Source organism: Sebastes umbrosus, chromosome 4 (genome assembly GCF_015220745.1).
Source record: "Sebastes umbrosus isolate fSebUmb1 chromosome 4, fSebUmb1.pri, whole genome shotgun sequence".
NCBI classification, from domain to species: domain Eukaryota; kingdom Metazoa; phylum Chordata; class Actinopteri; order Perciformes; family Sebastidae; genus Sebastes; species Sebastes umbrosus.
Window position 1 is genome coordinate 895117 of NC_051272.1, and position 20947 is coordinate 916063.

Consider the following 20947-nt stretch of genomic DNA (forward strand, 5'->3'; position numbering starts at 1 on the left):
TGATCTTATTGTTTGAGAGAACGTTGATTTGATTTGCACTTTACTTGAACACACCAGAGATGTAATAAACTACATTTCTATTCTGTATTATTGTTTAGAGACATAAAATCTCATGAAGGTTCTGAATTATTGAGTATGAGGTTATTCAACATTCATGTTGCTTTAAAGGTCCCACATCGTGCTCATTTTCAGTTCATACTTGTATCTTGTGTTTCTACTAGAACATGTTTACATGCTGTCATGTTAAAAAAAACAACTTTATTTTCCTCATACTGTCTGTCTGAATATACCTGTATTCACCCTCCGTCTGAAACGCTCCGTTTGAGCTCATTTCAACCGAATTGCGTTGCTAGGCAACAGCTTGTGTCCATGGTTACTTCCTGTCAGCTGATGTCATTCACATGCACCGATACCATTTTAGGCCAGCGTGACGTTAACCTCTCGTCACCATCTTTCGGGTCCTCATGCTCCCACCTCACGGATCCCACCTCAGCCGGCCCACGCCGGCCCTCAATTTCATTGCGCCACATGGTTTTGCTTGCCCCTTCTGACTCGCATGCGTTAGACTCCATGGTCCGTGTTTCAAGACGGGTCGGGTGGGTTGCAGACATCGCCGCAGACCTCTGGCGCCTTTTACATGGGCCGCGGCACGACAGAGTTGGGGCGCACTGAGGACAGTCCGCCCCGGTCGACAGTCGCACCGGGAGCAGGGGGCCCTGTCACGGTGCGGCGAGGTCCAGGTGGGGAGCGCTTTAAAGCTGCGGCCGCGAGCCACCTTCGCCCCGAGCCTTTCCAAGCCGACCTAGAGCCGGTCGCGGCGCACCACCTCGTAGGCGGGACTCCCCAGCCTGCCGTGTGTCGCTCACACCCTCCAGCTGGCTGTTAACGAGGGTCTTTAGGCACAGAGAAGTACTCGTATCGGTACTCGGTATCAGCGAGTACCCAAATGTAAGTACTTGTACTCGGTCTGAAAAAAGTGGTATCGGTGCATCCCTACCTTGAACGTTTTGTTCTACGATATAAAATATGTCAGTAAATACCCCACTCATGAATTTTCAGTCTTTTACCTGCCTAAAAAAAAGGTGGTTGCTAACAAGTGGCTAAATGAGAGTACAAAAGTCATCACGCCAACTCGTCACGTCCTCCTTTACAGCCTCGTGGTGTTTACTCGCGTTCATGCGACTGTGGTGTAGTAGCCTAACGTTAGCTTTTTACTTCTGGCGATTACATTAAGCTTAAAAAATCTGAAGTTGTGTTCATTTGTGGAGATTATTTTTCGGAACAAAACCTGTAAGTATCAGAAATGTTTGCCACACAGCTGATTTTCTGCAATAATCCAAAACACAAAGGAAAAATCCCATCGGCTTTTTATCGAGGGAACCAGGGCGATGCTCCTAGTTGGCCCAAAAAAAATACATCATCCCTGGAGCGCTCTATAGTTGTTAAGATGTTGCAGACTGGATTAAAGTGGTGGACCGATCCAGCTGTGCTGTTTTAAAAGATGAGAGGAAGTATAGCAAAACACTTCTGTGCCTTCTCCCTCTATAATATAGTATAGTTCACCTCTCATGCTCATTTTTATTCATATTTTTTTACATTAAATCATTACAGGAAGCCTTCATAAAGACACAATGTGTTCTTTACACAATATAGGTTCTTGTTATCTTCTGTAACAGAATGGGCCGTCCTTAATGCCGCCTGTTTATGTTAGTGAGCTCAAATTAGACATTTTTAAATATTCCAAAGACGGCTCTGTTTCCCGTCACACCATCACACTGTGGTAAACATCCTCTGTCTTATCTGTCTTTATCCGCCCGCTTCATTTTCACCACGGAAGATCATTACTGGACAGGATATTCCTCACCAGTGTCAGACTCGCTTCTACAAAACCACCGCCGCTCTAAAAGAGGACAGTCAGAGGAGAAGTCCTTATATTGTGAAATATACACAACACTTAAAATACTAGGATTCACCGATACCTCTTTGTTCAGACCGAGTACAAGTACTTACATTTGGGTACTCGCCGATACCGAGTACCGATACGAGTACTTCTCTGTGTCTAAAGACCCTCGTTAACAGCCAGCTGGAGGGTGTGAGCGACACACGGCAGGCTGGGGAGTCACGCATACGAGGCGCTGCGCCGCGACCGGCTCTGGGTTGAGTTGGAAAGGCTCGGGGCGAAGGTGCTTCCCGGGGCCGTGGACAAAGTGTCACCGGGGCGGACTTTTCCTCAGTGTGCCTGGCGGGGCCGGGATCCCACCTCGGCCGGCGCGCACCGGCCATCGCTTTCATTGCGCCACAGGGTTTTGCTTGCACCATCTGACTCACGTGCACGTTTGACTCCTTGGTCCGTGTTTCAAGACGGGTCTGGTGGGTTGCAGACATCGCCGCAGACCCCTGGCGTCTTTTACGTTGGCCGAGCCCCGATCTGGCGGCACAACGCGGTTGACAGTCGCACCGGGGGCAGGGGGCCGTCCCCGGCGGGGAGAGAGGGCGCAGCGAGCCCTTCGTCCACGGTGCGGTGAGGTCCAGGCGGGGAGCGCTGTAAAGCTGCGGCCGCGAGCCACTTTCACCCCGAGCCTTCCCAAGCCGACCTAGAGCCGGTGGCGGCGCACCGCCTCGTATGCGGGACTCCCCAGCCTGCCGTGTGTCGCTCACACCCTCCAGCTGGCTGTTAACGAGGGTCTTTAGGCACAGAGAAGTACTCGTATCGGTACTCGGTATCGGCGAGTACCCAAATGTAAGTACTTGTACTCGGTCTGAAAAAAGTGGTATCGGTGCATCCCTACTGAAAAGTCTTAATGATCGTTGCCTCTCGCACGTTGATGAAGAAGTTGCAAGGTTATAGACTTTAAGTCGTCGGGAGCATGATGTCAGCTTCCAGGGTGTTCCTGTGATTTCATGTGTACGTCACTCACAACACGGTCCGTCTGGAACACGTAACAAAACACAGACGCTGAGGCAACACCCCAATATCTGTTCTCATCATGAAGAGAGGTGTTTAAAACAGGTTTAAATGAACCTCACCAATCTTTGACTGCTGCACATGTAACTTGTAAATACGTTCAGTTAGAGTTGTGTCCGTCCTCTCCGGCTCGTTCTCCCTCACATGCTCTCAGATAGTCCACCAATGGCAAAGGTTCTGTTTATTTCAGAGAGACTGTCTGTTGACTCAGACGGGCCTCTCTGGATGGAGCAACAACCCATCAATGATTAAACAATCGTTTTTTGTTTTTTTTTGGAGGGGAAAAATTAAGGATTGTAAAAGACAATAATTTGATTTCCTGTGTGTGTGTGTGTGTGCAGGTACGCTGAAGTATGAAAGTACCAACACAAACAAATCTGTCTGCACATTGCAGTGACACGATTAGATGACTTCGATCAGGTCAAGGACGGACGGCAGTGATTGATGCAGTCACTGCTTTTCTATGAATTTCTTTTCTAGGGTTTTGAAAATGTTCTAAAATAATAATCAGTGAAAAGAAGACATCTGTTTTTATTCAGAGATAAACGATATAAACTAGCAGACTGATAGCAGCACTTCTGCTCGGCTTGCTCACACTAACACCGGTTGTTTGCTAATGACTGGATGCATGTGTCATGTGTGTGTGGGGGGAGGAAGCCTCTTGTCTTGGTGAGATAAAGATTTTTTTGGGGTGGTAGTAGGGGGGAGTGTGTTTGGAGGGATGACATGGACAGGAATGGACAGTTTAATTAATAACCACCATCCATTCCTCCCTGACCTCGGCTGGTCACACACATGCTCTCACTAGAGTCCAGACACAAGCAGCTTAATGTTCATTAGCACATATTGATTCCAGCTGTAGCTGCTCACGGCTATATCACGGATATCAGAAACAAGGCTGGAAAAGAGGGAAGTTATAGCAGTGGGCAGGAATTCAACATCAACCGACCGGGATAAGGTAAGAAGTACGAGTCGGAGTCGGCTATATATTTCATGTTGACTCCTTCTGAGTCTGCGGCGTTGGAGCCGCTGTGTGTGAGGTATGTTCAAGGCTGTTGGTGTGGGTTGTTAAAGTGGACTGAATCCTCGTGGGTTGCTCGTGGATCTCAGGGGAAATTACACACAAGTTGATTAAAAAAAAAAAAAAAAGGTGGCAGATGACGTCTATGGAAGTAATGTTTCTCATGTGACCACGTTGTGGCCTTGACACCAGAAAGGCCACGGACAAGTTTGAAAACATGTCACGAGGGACGGTATTGTGCATTTTAAAGATTTATTTGTAGATAATACTTTGGCATCATTCGACTAGCTAAGCAAAAAAAATTCAGTCTTCCTAAATCCAACTTTTTTTAGATATCTACAAGCAAGGCGCTTTGTGCTCTCTCAGTTGTCCAGCTCCTGGCAGGCTGTGGCTCAGAGGGTAGAGCAGTTTGTCCACCAATAGGAAGGTCGGTGGTTCGATCCCCGGCTGCTCCAGGTCACATGTCGATGTGTCCTTGAGCAAGACACTTAACCCCAAATTGCTCCCGAAGGCATAGCCATCGGTGTGTGAATGAGTATTTAGATTAGATCCTGATGGGCAAAGTTGGCACCTTAGCAGCCTCTGCCATCAGTGTATGAATGTGTGTGTGAATGCTGACATGTAGTGTAAAGCGCTTTGAGTGGTCGGAAGACTAGAAAAGCGCTATATAAATGCAATTCCATTTACATCGACAGACACAACTACTGTCAATACCATCCTTTCTTTAAAAGGACTGTTTGTAACTTCTTCCACATATAAATCAAGTCGGTGTCCCATGCGCGTTCATGTGTGGCTACGCTGTTCAGACTCAGACTCCAACACAAACTACAGTGAAGCACCAAAACCTCTTGGTTGTATCTAGTGAAGCCCGTCTGGTCGGAGGATGCGGGGGAGACCGTAGCTTTGGTCTCCAGGACCGGAGTCTCTGCTGTACTCTGCTCCTCTGCCTGCCTTCACTCACAAACCGTGCTCCTTCTCTCTCTCTCGCTCCACATCTCACGTGCATGCTGCCCACTCAGAATATCTAGTGAATGTACAGTGGACGTTTGTGCAGAAATAACTGCTGCAGCTCCTCCAGACCAACAGAGGTTTCCCGTGTCTTGTGAAGTGACGGGGCTCCGCAGAGAGAAACGTTATCGTCTCCGACCGGGTGCCGGTCGGAGACGATAACGTATCTCTTCCTGCTTCAGCCCCCGGGGCCAATACGGAAAAGCCAAAACTAGGATCAGCATTGATTCATGGAGAGACCTTGGTCTGGTCAGCTAACATTACTGCCAAGCAGCTGAAATATAGAGTGATATTGTGCTTTTAGCTGACGTGTGTCTCCTCACTGTGTTGAGTGATGCTTCTTCATGTCTATGTAGAGCGAGCACAAGCGCCAGCAACAGGACGCTGACTTTAGTTGACTTAACGGACACAGGTGAAGCTGTTAACAAGACATTTCTGATTCTTACAAACAGTCCCTTTAAATCCATCACACAGAAGGCTTATCTTCAGCTCTCTACGGCGTGATATCGGACTTGAAGCTTGCCCCCGTGGACAAGCTCCGAGCAGCATGGGAGGAGGACTTAGGCCTCTCTCTATCAACGTATACGTGGAATTACATACTGAAGCAGGTTAATTCATCCTCTCTATGTGCTCGTCACTGCTTACTTCAGTTTAAAGTGGTGCATAGGGCTCATATCTCAAAAACCAAACTGCCTTGCATGTATCCTGAGATTAGTCCCAACTGTGACAATAAGCCTCCCTTATTCACATGTACTGGTCCTGCCCTAGTCTCACAAACTATTGGACGGAGATCTTTCACACTTTATCTCAGGTGTTAAAATGTCACATTGGAACCAAACCCTCTGGTTGCTCTGTTTGGGGGTCACCGGAAATGAGACGCAATTAACTGCAGAAAACGACGTACCTTATTACTCTTCTGTTTCCCTTCTGGCTCGGCGAGCAATCAGGAGCAATTGTTTTATTATTGATATACATAGATTATAGACAACCTCTGTTTTGACTTGTTTATTTGTTGGCATCGGTGCCAGCTGCTAATAACGTATACTTATATCTGTCATTCCTCTTTGGTTACCGAATAGCGCTGCACTTTTGGTATATACTGCAAAACCCCCAAAAAATATTTTGATTTAAAAATGTGTCCCGAGAGATTCCTTCGAGCTACAATCACCATTTTATCAAAGACTGAAGGCTTGCAGACATTATGTTTAGGGAAATTACATTAAGAAAGATGCATCCTGTCAATGTGTAGGTCCACTTGAATAATGAGACTGGAGATATAATAACTGCTCTGACAGGAGGTGAGGAAAGACTTGAGGTCTGACCTTCACCCTCCACCTCCCTGCAGGCAGCTATTGAACATCTCACCACCTGTGTGGGAGAGAACACCTGTCAGGTGTGTTGGTGTACAGACTCAGGCTGATGTTTAATCACATGGTGCTGCAGGTTTCAGAGGATCCTGCAGACCTATACAGGTTGTTCAGGACATCTTGGTTCACAGATCACACTATTGTTATGCTTGCTACAGGCTGACTACCACTACCACCAGTCCAACCTCGGTGCCCGACGACCCTCCTGAATGAATGACTGGGTGGGCCCCGACGTCAATGTGGTGGGACCGCTGCAAATCCCACCCAGCGATGAGTTATCCATCTCAGAGAGCTCCCACCTGTTTGGTAAGTCTACTCGGCAGGAAGCAGCTCACAGAAAGAGTCTGCAGCAGTGATACTCAACAGGGGCGTTTTTTTATCGCGAGGGATCGCCTCGCTTCCGAGCGTTGGACGCTTGACGGGCTGCCACTAGACACTATGCACCTGAACGCTCTCCCTCCGTGGGCTGCTGCTCCTCAGCTTTTTGGCTCGTTTGGAAACTTTCTTCTCTTATATCATGTAGATAGTGCCCCAAAATGTGTTTCTGAAAACATTTTATACGAGAAATAATCCATTCAGAGACACATTCACATTTAGAGAAACAAGCCATGCCGTTGCTGAATCTTTATTCTAGATCGACAACGTTTAGTTTAAAAGTTTCTCGGGAGTTTCGAGAGGCGGCGAGTCGAGTCAGACGTCCCTTATTTGCATAAAGTAGACTAGACCTCAACTTTATGCAAATGTGGAGCGGCCAACAGATGCCACCATCTCTCGAATCGCGCCGCCACAATACCAGAATGCATTGCACGGCTGCTTACACAGACATTGCTTTGAGCTAAATGCTAACGTCAGCAAGCATTTGACATGTTGATCCTTTGGTCATTTGTTCCCCAGCAATACACTCGCCAATGGATAAGTAGCTCAGATGAACGGTCCTCGAGATATGTGAAGGACATACAAACATACATACAGTACATATAGACAGAGATTCCTTGCTTTGTAGTTAGATTTATGGTGCTAAAATTAAATATTGATTTATTGATTTATTAAAGGTCCCATATTGTAAAAAGTGACATTTTCATGTCTTTTATATTATAAAGCAGGTTTAGGTGCTTTATAAATACTGTGAAAGTATTGAAACGCTCAATCCACAGAGAAACTCACACAGACCGTATTCAGAAACTGAGCTTTTGAAACAAGCCGTCAGGATTTCTGTCCATTTGTGATGTCACAAATTAACAATATTTAGACCATTTCAAAGTTTTAAACGTAAACATTCTAAATGTGTCCCAGTTTATTTCCCGTTACAGTGGATGTGAATAACATCAGCTGACAGGAAGTACACATGGACCCAAGCTGTTTCCTAGCAATGCAATTCTGTTGCAATTCCATTGAAATGCACTAAAACGGAGCGTTTCAGACAGAGGGTGAATACAGGTATATTCAGGCGGACAGTATGAGGAAAATAAAGTTTTTTTTAAACATTAAAGCATGTAAACATGTTCTAGTAAAAAACACAAAATACAAGTATGAACCTGAAAATGAGCACGATGTGGGACCTTTAAAATCAATCATCCCATTTGGAACATGAGGGTTGGTGGCGTGGACCAGTTCACGTCCATATCTGCTCACAAACTCAAGACAACACCATACAGTAGCAGTCGGACGGTCCCGTTGCTCAAATCTGTAAATAACTTCACACAATAGCTGCTACTAGTAGCCTAATGATGTAAAGAGAAGTACCCGTGTGGTTAATGAGTAGCCGTGGCAACCTTTGCTCCCTCTGGGATTTCTCAAGAAAAGCGTCAAGGAGTTCAGTGTGTGATCTGCTGCTCTCCCGTCTCCAGAGGAAGGTTTTTCCAATCGAAAGAAACAAATGGAAGATGGTTCGTTAGTTCGGAGAGATCTACAACACACAGCTGGATCACATGAGTAAAGTCTTTGAATAGTTTGTGTGTTTGGGTGCACGGAGATGGCCATGGTCCAGAGCAAATCTTCAAGAGGTCAGTGTTACATATATACTGCAGGTATTAGTGTTGTCCGTCTGCTTTAATGACAGGTTTCATTTGAGGGTTATTCTTGTAGACTACACATAGTCTGTGAACTCACCAACCCTTCGCTGTCAAAGGGACTATCATGTTGTGCATACAACACTGTTATCCTGCGGAGCTATTCTCCTATCCAGTTTCAAAAGTGCCAGCTTGTTTGCATGGAGGTAACATGTCATTCTAAAAAGATACAGTGTGCTCTGTGCGAGCCAGTTGTTAATCATTAATGGGGTTATAATATGTGTCGGGAGGGCTGCCGTCTGCTGCAGAGCCAGTTTCCCTTCCAACGAGCTTCAGCAGGGAAGCAATGAAACTGTCTAATGGAGTTCTGCTTATCAAAATTAAAGGTTTAATGATAGAAGTACAGACTGTGAAAAGACCTCTTAGACAAATACATGATTTTGGGGGCATAAAAATAAAGTGACATTAATCAAAATGGATTTCCTTTTGGTATTTTGACTGCGTATGATTCTTGAGCTTCACCGTTCTTATTCAAAGAACCTGGTCCAATGACTACCTGTAATGTGAAAGGGGTTCTCTCTTAGTGATGATCCCACAGGTAACTATCAGCAGGCTCTGCACCCCACAGTTCTACTGAGCGTTTTAGCATCTTTCAGCTCATTGTTTTGTTTTTTCTGGCCCGCAACTTCACTGTTCTGATTCACTCTCTTCGCTCTTTTATTGCATCATTATAACCCCGCGACTACGTAGTTATCCGTCCGTCCTTCTGTCCGTCCTTCGGTCTGACTGTCCTTCCGTCCGTCCTTCCGCATGTCACACTTTCGTTTCCAGAGCAGAACTTGGAAACTATTTAACTCAGGAACTTCACATTTGGTATGATGGTTAACAATGTGGTGTAGTTGTGCCTTTTGGGGGTTAGAAGTCCAGGGTGCCCGTTAGTTAATTAGTGAATGCCCATTAATTCCATTAGTTCCTACTTTAGTAGGGGTCAAGCAGCGAGCGGGGGTATGTGAGCCATGCTGAACGTTTGCCTTGTTCTGCCCAGCACCAAACCAACCGCAGACAAAGCAACTATATCTATAAACAGATTCTGCGTTCACATGTAGAATCTGGAGGCAACGGGACAAGATTTTGGCATTGGAAGCGTTCTGGTATTCGTTTGTAGTCCAAGTAGTATTAACCACACACGACATCTATTGCACGTCTGTCCATCCTGAAAGGGGGGATTTAAAATGGGTAGTTTAATCTCAAATCAAGGTCCATTTACAAGCTTTTTTCAACCGCATCTCATGATCTTCGTCAGCAGAATGAGTTTTCTACGGCTGACATGGAGATAACTTCAGCTACGTTATGACAGCTAAGCTTTCTCCATTCACTAAAGACGCAGCTAAAATAAGAAAAAAGCAAATGAAGTTTTTGTACATGCTGTTTTTAAGCATCTTTATAACCCCTCTCCTACTTCTTCTCTCAGATATTCTGGTGGATCAAGGCAGTCCTCTCCTGCAGGATCCCGATATCTTACCCTTCACCGGCTATCCCGGCATGCCCTATCCGTCCATTGAGCCAACCGTGTCTTCAATGCCGTACTACTCCAGTCAGAACTACTACCCTCAGTACAACGGAGACGAGTGGTACTCACACACGGGGATATATGAACTGAGGAAAGGGCCCCTGGAGGTCGGCTACGACGCCGAGATGGAGGAGGTGTCCGCCGGCGTGCCCGCCGTGTGCAAGAGGACGCGGCACATGTCGCAGGCTGGAAGGGTCAAAGGGGAGGAACTGTGTGTGGTGTGCGGAGACAAGGCCTCCGGATACCACTATAACGCTCTCACCTGTGAGGGATGTAAAGGTGAGGGAACATTTAGATTTGATTGTTAATCCAGATATTCTTGAATTTGCTTGCAAAGCCTGAGTGTAGGTTGTTGAGGCTACATCACTGGGCACCGTCGAAGGCTGTGGTAGTGTAGAAGGACATTTGTCTCACATATTATTGTCTTTAGCTGTTGACTTTAGGGGCCATCCATGACAGGGATGTTTATATCTGTCCAAACAGTAGCTGGTGAAGAGTAATTAAAGGGACTATTTGTAACTTCTTACACGTATAAATCAAACCGGGTTGGTGTCCCATGCGCGCTCGCGTGTGGCTACGCTGTTCAGACTCAAGTCTTTTTGGGTCCAATGGCATCACATGACGGACACGGAGGTTGTAGCACCGCCGTTTGGACACTACGAAAATTTGCTTCAAAACTCGGTGCTCTTCCTGGGGGGGCTTGATTTCAGGCAGTTCAGGAGCAGTGTTTCTGTGGGGGACAGTAACTACAGTACCTTTGGTGTGGACTTTGGACGTTTGCAGAACTTTGCACAAAAAATCTCTACAGCACACTAAAAGCATTACAGGTCCCCTTTATGCCAGGATCCGACTACAGGATATTTGTGTCTTTGACGATGGTCACCATGTCAGATCTAACGATCACAGCGCCATGAACTTTTGCAGTGTCTCGGTCGGGTGAATGGCAAGACTACACTTATGACCACGACCAATCACGACACGTTGTATTCCACGATTGCGTGCGAGTTCAGAGGTCATCGGGGAGGCGGGCGGGAAGCGTTGTGTGTGATGCTGGCGGTCTGGTGTTGCAAAAAGAAAAAGAAAAGAAAGAAAGAAGGGTTGTGGATGTCCTCCTGGGTGGCACAGAGAGGACGGGACGTGCTGTCCATACTTCAGTCAGTTTGGTTGTCCCACCTGACGGGAGCAAACTCGCCATCCCTCCTCCTTTTCTCCATGTTTGTTTATTACCAAGTGACCTGACTGCGGGGTGATATCGTGTAGTCTGAACCGGGCATTAGTGATAATCAGTGAGTCCATGCAATCATACAGTGCATCAAGTTCAGCTCTGACTTTGACTCCTTGAGCTGAAGAAAGGATCGATGCTGATTCAAAGAGAACAAATGATATATGAGGAAATATATGTGAAGCTTTAACAACCCTTCTCCATGTAAAAATGTAAAAATGGAGTCGTGCTCCTTCAGCTGCCGAAGTTTTCATGACGCCGTGAATTCGCTGTGATTCCGGGCCGAACCAGCGGGTGAATGGATATGAGTGTAATTCCACACGGTGAGGTTGGACAATGCCAGGAGCGCAGCAGCAGCAGCAGCTGGCTCGTCCTGCCATCGGACTGAGAATAGGTCTCAGGTCTACCCGGTGCTGCTGCCAGATTGGGTTCCCTCTCAGCTTTCTGCCGTACAATGCCGGAGCAACCCGAGCTCAGTTACGCTGATGTGCATGTGTCTTTCTGCTTAATGTTCTGTGTCAGAATGTCTAATAACTGTTCCAACGTTATCCAGTGTGTGTGTGTGTGTGTGTGTGTGTGTGTGTGCGTGCGTGCGTGCGTGCGTGCGTGTTTGTCTCCCTGTCTGGGTCATTGCCAGCCGGGTTCACAGGATTCTCTCCGAGACATTATTAGAACAGTGTGTCATTTTTTCAGTGATCCTTTTCTGGTTAAATAAGCTGACATAAAATACATACTGAGTAATGATGATAGAAGAAGATCATATTCTTTAGTTATGTAAAAATAGAATGAAAAAAAAGGTCCTGAATTCAAAATCAAGTTAAAGTGCAGAAGGATTATCGGCAATTTTACAGGTCTGCAGACTTCATGGTGATAATTAGCAAGTAACCTAAAATTTCCTTGGAATTACTGCCCAATTACTCCAACCTTTACCTCAACATTACTTTATTATAAACATGATTTAATAACACCTTGTTTTGTCAAACATGTTCAGGTTTCTTCAGACGGAGCATCACCAAGAATGCCGTGTACAAATGCAAGAGCGGCGGGAACTGTGAGATGGACATGTACATGCGCAGGAAGTGCCAGGAGTGTCGGCTAAGAAAGTGCAAGGAGATGGGCATGCTGGCTGAATGTGAGTATCCCTGATTGTTTAAAGAGACTCTGGTTCCTGGATGCCGATACGATGAATTGATTGGACGTGATGGGGAACGAGAGGAATTGTAGATACATTTCTACTTTACCATCAACCATCAATACAAACTGATTTGCACCGTGCACACGCACGCAACGTGCTGTCCATTCGTAGTTGAGTGGAGAGATGCGGCTGCCGTGGTGAGTCCTCATTTTCCATTCTGACATGGATTTTACTGGCGGATTGGATGTCACATATCACACAATAGAAAGGTCCAGCTTGTGTTACTGTTACAGGAATAGAAGCAGTTAAACGGACACCTTCAGATCCATTTAGAGAAATTAACACCTTCAACGTGGCTGCTGTCTTTATGTGATATTGAGCGAAGTTTGCCTCGGTCACTATCCTGTACGACGGAGTATTAGGGCCACAGTGAGGGGAAAAAAAGTCGTAGTATTATGAGAATAAAGTCAGAACTTTACCAGAAAAAAAATCATAATATTACTAGAATAAAGTCATCATTTTACCAGAAAAAAACGTCATAATATTACGAGAACAAAGTCAAAACTTAACGAGAAAAAAGGTTGTAATATTACGAAAATAAAGTAATAAATTTACGTAAAAAAGTCGTAATTTTACGAGAATAAAGTCCTAACTTTGCAAGAAAAAAAGTTGTGATATTACGAGAACAAAGTCATAACTTTACGAGAAAAAAAGTCGTAATATTACGAGAATAAATTCACTAAAGAGTCAGTTCCCCCATCAGGTGGTTCTTTCTTCAGAATAAACTCAGTTTCTTTCACAATCTCTTCCAGGTCCTGATTCTGATGATAACGTGCTGCTGATGAGCTAAAAGATGAAATATTTGGTTATTTGTGAAACCTAAACTAAAGCAGAACTTCACAAGATGCTCAACGTTCCTCATTTTCACATTATTAACCCTCTAAAATAACACGTACAATTACTACTTTATAATATTGTCACTTTATTCTCATAATATTACGACTTTTTTCCCTGAAACTTGCCTTAAAAACACCTTTCTGTATTTCCTGAGCAAACCTTAATGTGAAGACAGAACCTGTAAATGTGACTTTGAGTCTTCGGAGGACGATTAGTTATTTGGGTCTATTACGGGCTGTCAGTCGAACAGAGCAGGAGGACAGACTGGACTCCTATTGCTCATAAATAGTGCAGGCAGGTTGTGATGAATATTGCAGGGTGGCAGGCTTTTCATGACTCGACCTGCCGGAGCAATAAGAGCTCAACAAATGAGACCTTTTTCTTTTTTTTTCTTTGGTCATAGCAGGAAGAGACAGATGGTGATGATACTTTACTGGAGAGATTGATTTTGCTCTCCTCACTTTCCTCTCGAGTCTTGTTTAAAGAGGGAACTTCTTTTTATTGAAGTCTACTAGAAACATAAAGGACTGACGTTCATTCAGCAGCGTTAGAACAAGTTATCATAATAAAGGATGAAGGGAAAATATATTTTCCCTTAATGGAAATATGGTCAGTACAACAGCAAAAGTAACAAGACTCGGTTAAACCGAGTATCTGTCTGGACCGTATCTGGTCAGGATGTGAATTTGTGGCTGAATTGTTCCACCAATAGTCAGAGGTCATGTCTATCATGTTTTGTGAACAGTTTCCACTTATATCTTAATGTTTGATTGAAACTTATTATGAAGCAAATGACATTCAGTAATAGTAAATGGTAACATTTACTAGTCAGTATATTATATATTTTATACAAGGTGAAAAGGTATTAGCATGATATACAGTAACATGAGCAAACCTTAACATCAACAATAGCACATGCACAAAAGATGACCAATCCTGTAACTTCATCACTCAGTCAGACTTTTTTGTTTGTAGGGCTGACCCTCTGCCGTCCAGCCAAAAAAAGGACACAAATAAATCATCAGATTAAAACAGAAGTTAGAACAGTAGAATGAATGAATGAAACAACAATAAAAGGAATAAAAACAATCATGCTATGATATAAATGTAAGCTGTGACTGTATGGATTACACTGGATATGTTATGTAAGATGTTGAAATATGAATGGCAGTAAATTACGGTTAATATTCTCACTTCACTATAAGCAGTATCGGTCTCATGATAAATGAAAATGAACGTTTCTAAAATGCTGCTGAATAATTAGCTGTGAGGTATTTAACACACATAGTGAAGCCTTCATCACCGCTGGCAGGCCTGCTGACGGAGATCCAGTGTAAGTCCAAGAGGCTGCGGAAGAACACCAAGGCGTCGCCGGGACAACAGTCCACCGGAGACGAGACGGAGGGGACGGACAACGCAGACAACAAACAGGTCACCTCAACCACCAAACTGTCAAAGGTAACCTCAACCCTCCGCCTCTGAGTCCGTTGAACAAACTGTGAGAAGTAACGTGTCATGATGTGTTCTGTTTTCTGTTCAGGAAAAAGTGGAACTCACCAAAGAGCAGTGGGATCTCGTGAAAGCCATCGTAGACGCCAACAACAGACATCAAATTCCTCAAGACGTGGCCAAAAAACTGGTATATATATTACCCTCAATATCATATATATATAAATAAATAAATATATACATATATATATATATTACCCTCAATATCATATATTTATAAATAAATAAATATATACATATATATATTACCCTCAATATCATATATATATATATATATTACCCTCAATATCATATATCTATAAATATATATATGTATATTGCCCTCAATATCATATATTTATAAATATATATATATATATGTATATTACCCTCAATATCATATATATATATATAAATAAATATATACATATATTTATATATTACCCTCAATATCATATATATATATATATATATTAACCTAAATATCACTCCAAACTTTAATTTTCTTTAATTACTTGAATTATTGACGTTAAAGCTGCAGTCGGTAACTTTGAGCAAATATGATAGAAAGTTATTTTGTAGAACGGTCATTACATCCTGTACGACGGAGTATCAGGGCCACACGGAGGGGAAATAAATCTGAGATTTTGAGAATAAAGTCGTAATATTAGGAGAATAAAGTCACGAAAGAGTCAGTTTCCTCATCAGGTCCGTGTGGTTCTTTCTTCAGAATAAACTCAGTTTCTTTCACAATCTCTTCCAGGTCCTGATACTGATGATAATGTGCTGCTGATGATATTATGACTTTATTGTCGTAATATTACGACTTTTTTGACTTTATTCTCATAATATTACGTCTGATGCTGTTAAAGCTACTAAACGTAGTTGCTGTTTCCTTCTGCTGGTGGAGTTTATACTATCTGATGTTTTTCTCTTTACTCTTGTTGTTTTCCCTCCAGCTGCAGGATCAGTACAGCGCAGAGGAAAACTTCCTCCTGTTGACAGAAATGGCAACGAGTCAAGTTCAAGTTCTGGTGGAGTTCACAAAAAATATTCCAGGTATTGTTATTATTAGGGCCCCTAATAATCTATGGGGCTTATAGCGACTGAAAACGCTTGTTTAATAGCCTGACGGCGGTCTAATCGTCTGTTTGATGCCTCCGGCAGGCTTCCTCTCTCTGGATCGAGAGGATCAGATCGCTCTGCTGAAGGGTTCGGCCGTGGAGGCCATGTTCCTGCGCTCAGCTCAGGTTTTCAGCAGAAAGATGCCCAACGGACAAACGGTCGTTCTGGAGGAGAGGATACGCAAGAGTGGTGAGTTACGCTGTCTGATACAACGTACTGTACATTTAACAGCTCCGTCAAAATGCAGACGGTGCAACCACACTGTGGCAGCCGCCCGTTCTCTGCTGCTTGCTGTCGTTTCCCAGATGTTTTTTTCTTGGTAGGATTTCTGAGTGATTGGAGGCTGATTCAGTTCACCTGTTGGCTCGAGAACAAGTTGGTTGAGAGCAGCTTGGTGATTCCCCTCTCGGCCAATCAGGGTGTGACGACGCCTCTTTCTGTAGGGCTTAAGAGAGGCGGGAAACTCCACACCTGGCGTCATTCTGATCTCTCCTTTACTAACTGTAACATCTATTATCAGCCGAGCCAGAAACTCTGCTCTGTTTTAGGCCCTTTTGAGATTCTGTGCTCTTTTATGTTTTGCTTATTGAGACTGTTGACCGTCCTAGTGGAGGAAACACTAAATAAATACCCTTGAATTAGGTTACCTGCACTAGGACGATTAGGTGCTATTCGTGCAAGGATCTTGCCTCACGATAGTCTAACGCCTGCAGGCTTTATTTAGTTATTCTATTCGTTTGTTGATTTTCACTGAAACCCCGTTATACACGTTTCTTTTAGTATATTTCATTTGGGGAAACTTTAAAGGAGGTAAAAGGAAAAATAAAAAACAATATTTCAGTTTCCTTGTTTGTTTGTTATTGTAGAGGCTCGTCTCTTAAAGGAGAAAAGCTGGTCCACTTTAAGAGAGTCGGAGCCGGCGTTACAGATACAGGAAGTTGGCTCCAGTCTAGAGCTCGCTGAGCGGAGGAGTTGTAGCCTCGTAGCATTTATTCACCGACAAATAAACGGTACACACACTGTCTGCTACACCTACGTTCACAGCTAGAATGCCACCGACAACACAGTCAGTCGGAAACTCGCTGAAGTTGAGCCGCGCTGACAGACCGTATGTGTGTGACTACAGCGAGCACGGAGCCACCGGCAACGCTAGAGCTGCTAACGTAGCACAAACACACACACTGTTTGTTGGACAATCGCTATCGTTAATCCGGACAGACAGAGTGTCATTACGCCGGGCAGACACACAGCTGACAACCTGCTAAACTAAACTAAATGTGCAGTGGAGACTTTTACTTTGAAAGTGGCTGCATGCTAAGTTAACGCTCCCGGACGGTGAACTGGAGACTCAGTTGTCTGGTGTACTCATACACTGCAGCTGGAGCACCGCTGCATGTGAGGCACAAATCTTGTCGGTTAACGGTTAATAATCGGTTAACGAGGGTCGGTTAACCGTTAAGACATTTTTTCAAAATTAGCATCCCTAGTCAGGAGGCACTTTATTTAGTATTTTTCTGTAGATGGGAACTGGTTCTCAGTCTTCTGCCTGATCAACTGAAGTCTGGGGGGGAATCAGTACCGCCACAACACTGATCCTCGTGGCTTTAGTAGAACGGCCTTCTAAACTTTCATCACCCTAAATAATCCCTAATAAAAGTAATTTCAACGTGTGGAAATCTTTACTCCTAATTCATGACCTTCAGGAGTCTTTCATGACCTTCAGAAGTCTTTCATGACCTTCAGGAGTCTTTCATGACCTTGAGAAGTCTTTGCTCCTCTTTGCAGCATCAGGACATTCTGTAGTTCCACCTGCAGCCGAGCAGCCAGCATGTCAGATCCTCCTTCAATAATTGATCTGTGTGATCTGGGAGATGTGTGCTGACCTGTTGATCTCTGGCTTGGTGTCGGTTACACATACACACACACACACACACACACACACACACCCTCACTGGATACAGTTTCACTCAGTGTGTGTGGGCATGCTGTCAGGTGAAGGAGAGACTGGGTTTCATTTATTAAAACACACAAGTTTGTTTTCTGCAGCCACAGCTCCCGTATCAAACAGTTCACTAGCTCGGTGGTTTTTAAGAAGTCATTTATATGTATGCGAGGTGTCATCATGTCAGCGAGGATGGACAGTTAGACAGACAGTGATGGCAGGAGAGTGTGTGTGCGTGTGTGTGTGTGTGTGTGTGTGAGTCCCTCAGCTCTCTGGTGTGAATGGTCGGGCGTAGGAGACATTCACACTAAAGGCCAGTCTGGGAGAATAAGGGAGCAAAGCTGTCTGAAGAGACTATTGTTCCTTATCAAAATATCAAGAGTGCTATTGTCCACTTCTCTCCCTCTGAGCCCCGCTGGCATTTCTGAAAGCTCGATGATGTGTCCGAGCAGACGGACGCGCTCTGCTGGTTTAAAGAGCGTCCAAAGTAGGAACTGATGCCAGCGTGTGCATGTGAGAGCAAACTGGATGCAAACACTTGAATATTATATAGTTTGTAAAAAGCATCTTTATTTATTATTGAGTCATGACCTAAAGAAGAAAAGCATAGAAGTTTATATTTTATGCTAAATGTGTCTCTGTTTAGAGATGAATGAGGCAGATCCTCATCCTGCTGCGTTGCAACTAATTTGTACAAATGTACAGCAGCAAACCAGAGCTCATGGTTATGGCCCTCTAAGGCCCCGCTGCTCCGTAAGGTTGGAGATCTCCTCCTGGACGTGGATGGCAGCTCCATCTGCCCGTCCTCCGAGGTCCGCAACCTAATCCTGGACTGCAGTCTCTCATTTCAGTCACAAATCAAATCCGTCACAAAATCCGCCTTCTACCACCTCAAAAACATTTCCATTGTCTGTGTTTGACTTTAAGTTGTGCCCATTCACCATACATGTTTTTTTGACAACTGAATCCATCTCCTCTTTCTGCAGGTATCTCAGAGGAATTCATGACACCCATGTTCAACTTTTACAAAAGCATTGGTGAACTCCACATGGGGCAGGAGGAACAGGCTCTCCTCACCGCCATCACCATCCTGACACCAGGTGAGCCGGCGTCAGCAGCTTCCAATGATCCAGGAGGATGTTGTAATGACACTATCTAAGGCAGCGGTCAGCAACCTTTACTACATTTATCAAAAGAGACATTTTAGGCAAAGAAAAAATAATCTGTCTGGAGCTGCAAAACATTTGCAGCGAGGTAGAGGCCACATTGAGGGGGAAAAAATCAGAGATTTTGAGAATATGGTCATAACTTTGCGAGAAAAAAAGTTGTAATATTACGAGAATAAAGTCATAACTTTACGGGAAAAAGTCATAATATTACGAGAATAAAGTCATAACTTAACGAGAAAAAAATCGCAATATTACGAGAATAAAGTCATAACTTTACGAGAAAAAAAGTCGTAATATTACGAGAATAAAGTCATAACTTAACGAGAAAAAAATCGCAATATTACGAGAATAAAGTCATAACTTAACGAGAAAAAAATCGCAATATTACGAGAATAAAGTCATAACTTTATGTGAACAAAAGTCGTAATATTACGAGAATAAAGTCGTAACTTTACTAGAAATAAATTCGTAATATTACGAAAATAAAGTCATAACTTTACGGGAAAAAAAGTCGTAATATTACGAGATATTATGATATAAGATTGATATTGTAAAAGGCTAATGCATCCTCCTCTCCAGATCGGCTGTACGTGAAGGATCCTCAGGCTGTGGAGAGACTTCAGGAGATGATGCTGGACGTGCTGAAGAAGCTGTGCGTCCTGCAGCGCCCGCTGGAGTCGCAGTACTTCGCTCGTCTCCTGGGCCGTCTGACGGAGCTGAGGACGCTCAACCACTACCACGCAGAGATGCTCACGTCCTGGAGGATGAACGACCACAAGTTTACGCCGCTGCTCTGTGAGATCTGGGACGTGCAGTGACACACCAGGAGAGGTGGAGAGGAAGCATCGGATAGCATAGTGATGACAGCATGAACATTTCAACCTGCAAGACAAAGTCGTGGTCCAACTGCAGACTCAGACTCGTCTCATTGTTGAGATGTTATTATGACTTTGATGGTTTTCAGTGCAAAGAGGAAACTGTTCAAAGGTCGGGATTTAGGAAACCTCTTTTTACTGTCTGTGTACAACATTTAAAATGTGATATCAGTCCAACAAAGTACAAACACTGAAACGTATTCAAAGCAAAGATGGTGCTCATAAGAAGTGTAAAGTTTAGATTACATCGAGTTAATATTGGCTTAGTTTATTTTTTATTTGTAAAAACTCATATTGCTTGCTATACATGTACTTACTGTAAATACGCAAAAAGTTGTAATACGCAAAAAGTTGTATTTTCTGCCTCAATAAATAACAAGTTTAACAGGAAAAAGATTCACGTTGGAACATTCTTCAAATTATTTCCATACCTGTTACAGTACATGCACCCAACTGGGCTGTTATCAGTCCATTAAATAGGCGTTATCAGTCGCTATAAGCACTATAGATGTGGATCATTAGGGGCCTACTATGCCTACTACGTTGTAAAAGTGAAAGTGAAACTTAAAAGCAACACATTCTAACATGTAAAGCTGAGTGTCATATTTTGAACACAAACAAAAAGGCTTCTTTAGGTTTAGGCAAAAAAAAAAAAGCAGTTCAGTTTATACCGTTGCTATGTATAACAGACCGTTGCTATGTATAACAGACCGTTGCTATGTGTAGCAGACCGTTGCTACGTATAACAGACCGTTGCTACGTATAACAGACCGTTGCTACGTATAACAGACCGTTGCTACGTATAGCACACCTTTGCTACGTATAGCAGACCGTTGCTACGTATAGCAGACCGTTGCTACGTATAGCAGACCGTTGCTACGTATAGCAGACCGTTGCTACGTATAGCAGACCGTTGCTATGTATAGTGAGGATCCATGTTTAGAGAACTGTGTATATGTTAAATTAAAAAAGATGTCATCAGTTACAGCAGCTAACTTTGCATTTCACTGCAGACATCATTAATTTAACTGACTGTACTCAGATGCAATAGATGATGTCATCAGCGTTGGACTTTGAAGAAAAAATACCTTTTTAATTCATCGAAGCGTTTCAATTTATTTAGTTTCCTGAAAAGCACAAAACAACATAAAAGA

General features: G+C 43.8%; 1 protein-coding gene across 4 annotated transcripts; it reads left to right on the forward strand.

Annotated features, from left to right (window-relative positions):
* The first annotated feature begins 3647 nt into the window (after positions 1–3647).
* nr1h4 (nuclear receptor subfamily 1, group H, member 4) lies at positions 3648–20189 on the forward strand. 4 transcript variants are annotated; one of them, XM_037768282.1, is made up of 10 exons: positions 3648–3923; positions 6520–6667; positions 9842–10219; positions 12154–12294; positions 14507–14652; positions 14735–14833; positions 15642–15741; positions 15850–15996; positions 18736–18849; positions 19498–19736. In XM_037768282.1, exons 2-10 carry the CDS (start codon positions 6571–6573, stop codon positions 19734–19736), a joined length of 1461 nt encoding a protein of 486 aa, XP_037624210.1. In that variant the 5' UTR covers positions 3648–3923; positions 6520–6570. The 4 variants fall into 4 exon arrangements, with proteins under 4 accessions (XP_037624210.1, XP_037624213.1, XP_037624211.1 ...); XM_037768285.1 differs by lacking the exon at positions 6520–6667; XM_037768283.1 differs by lacking the exon at positions 3648–3923 and having other exon boundaries at positions 6571–6667; positions 19498–20189.
* Positions 20190–20947: the final 758 nt, after the last annotated feature.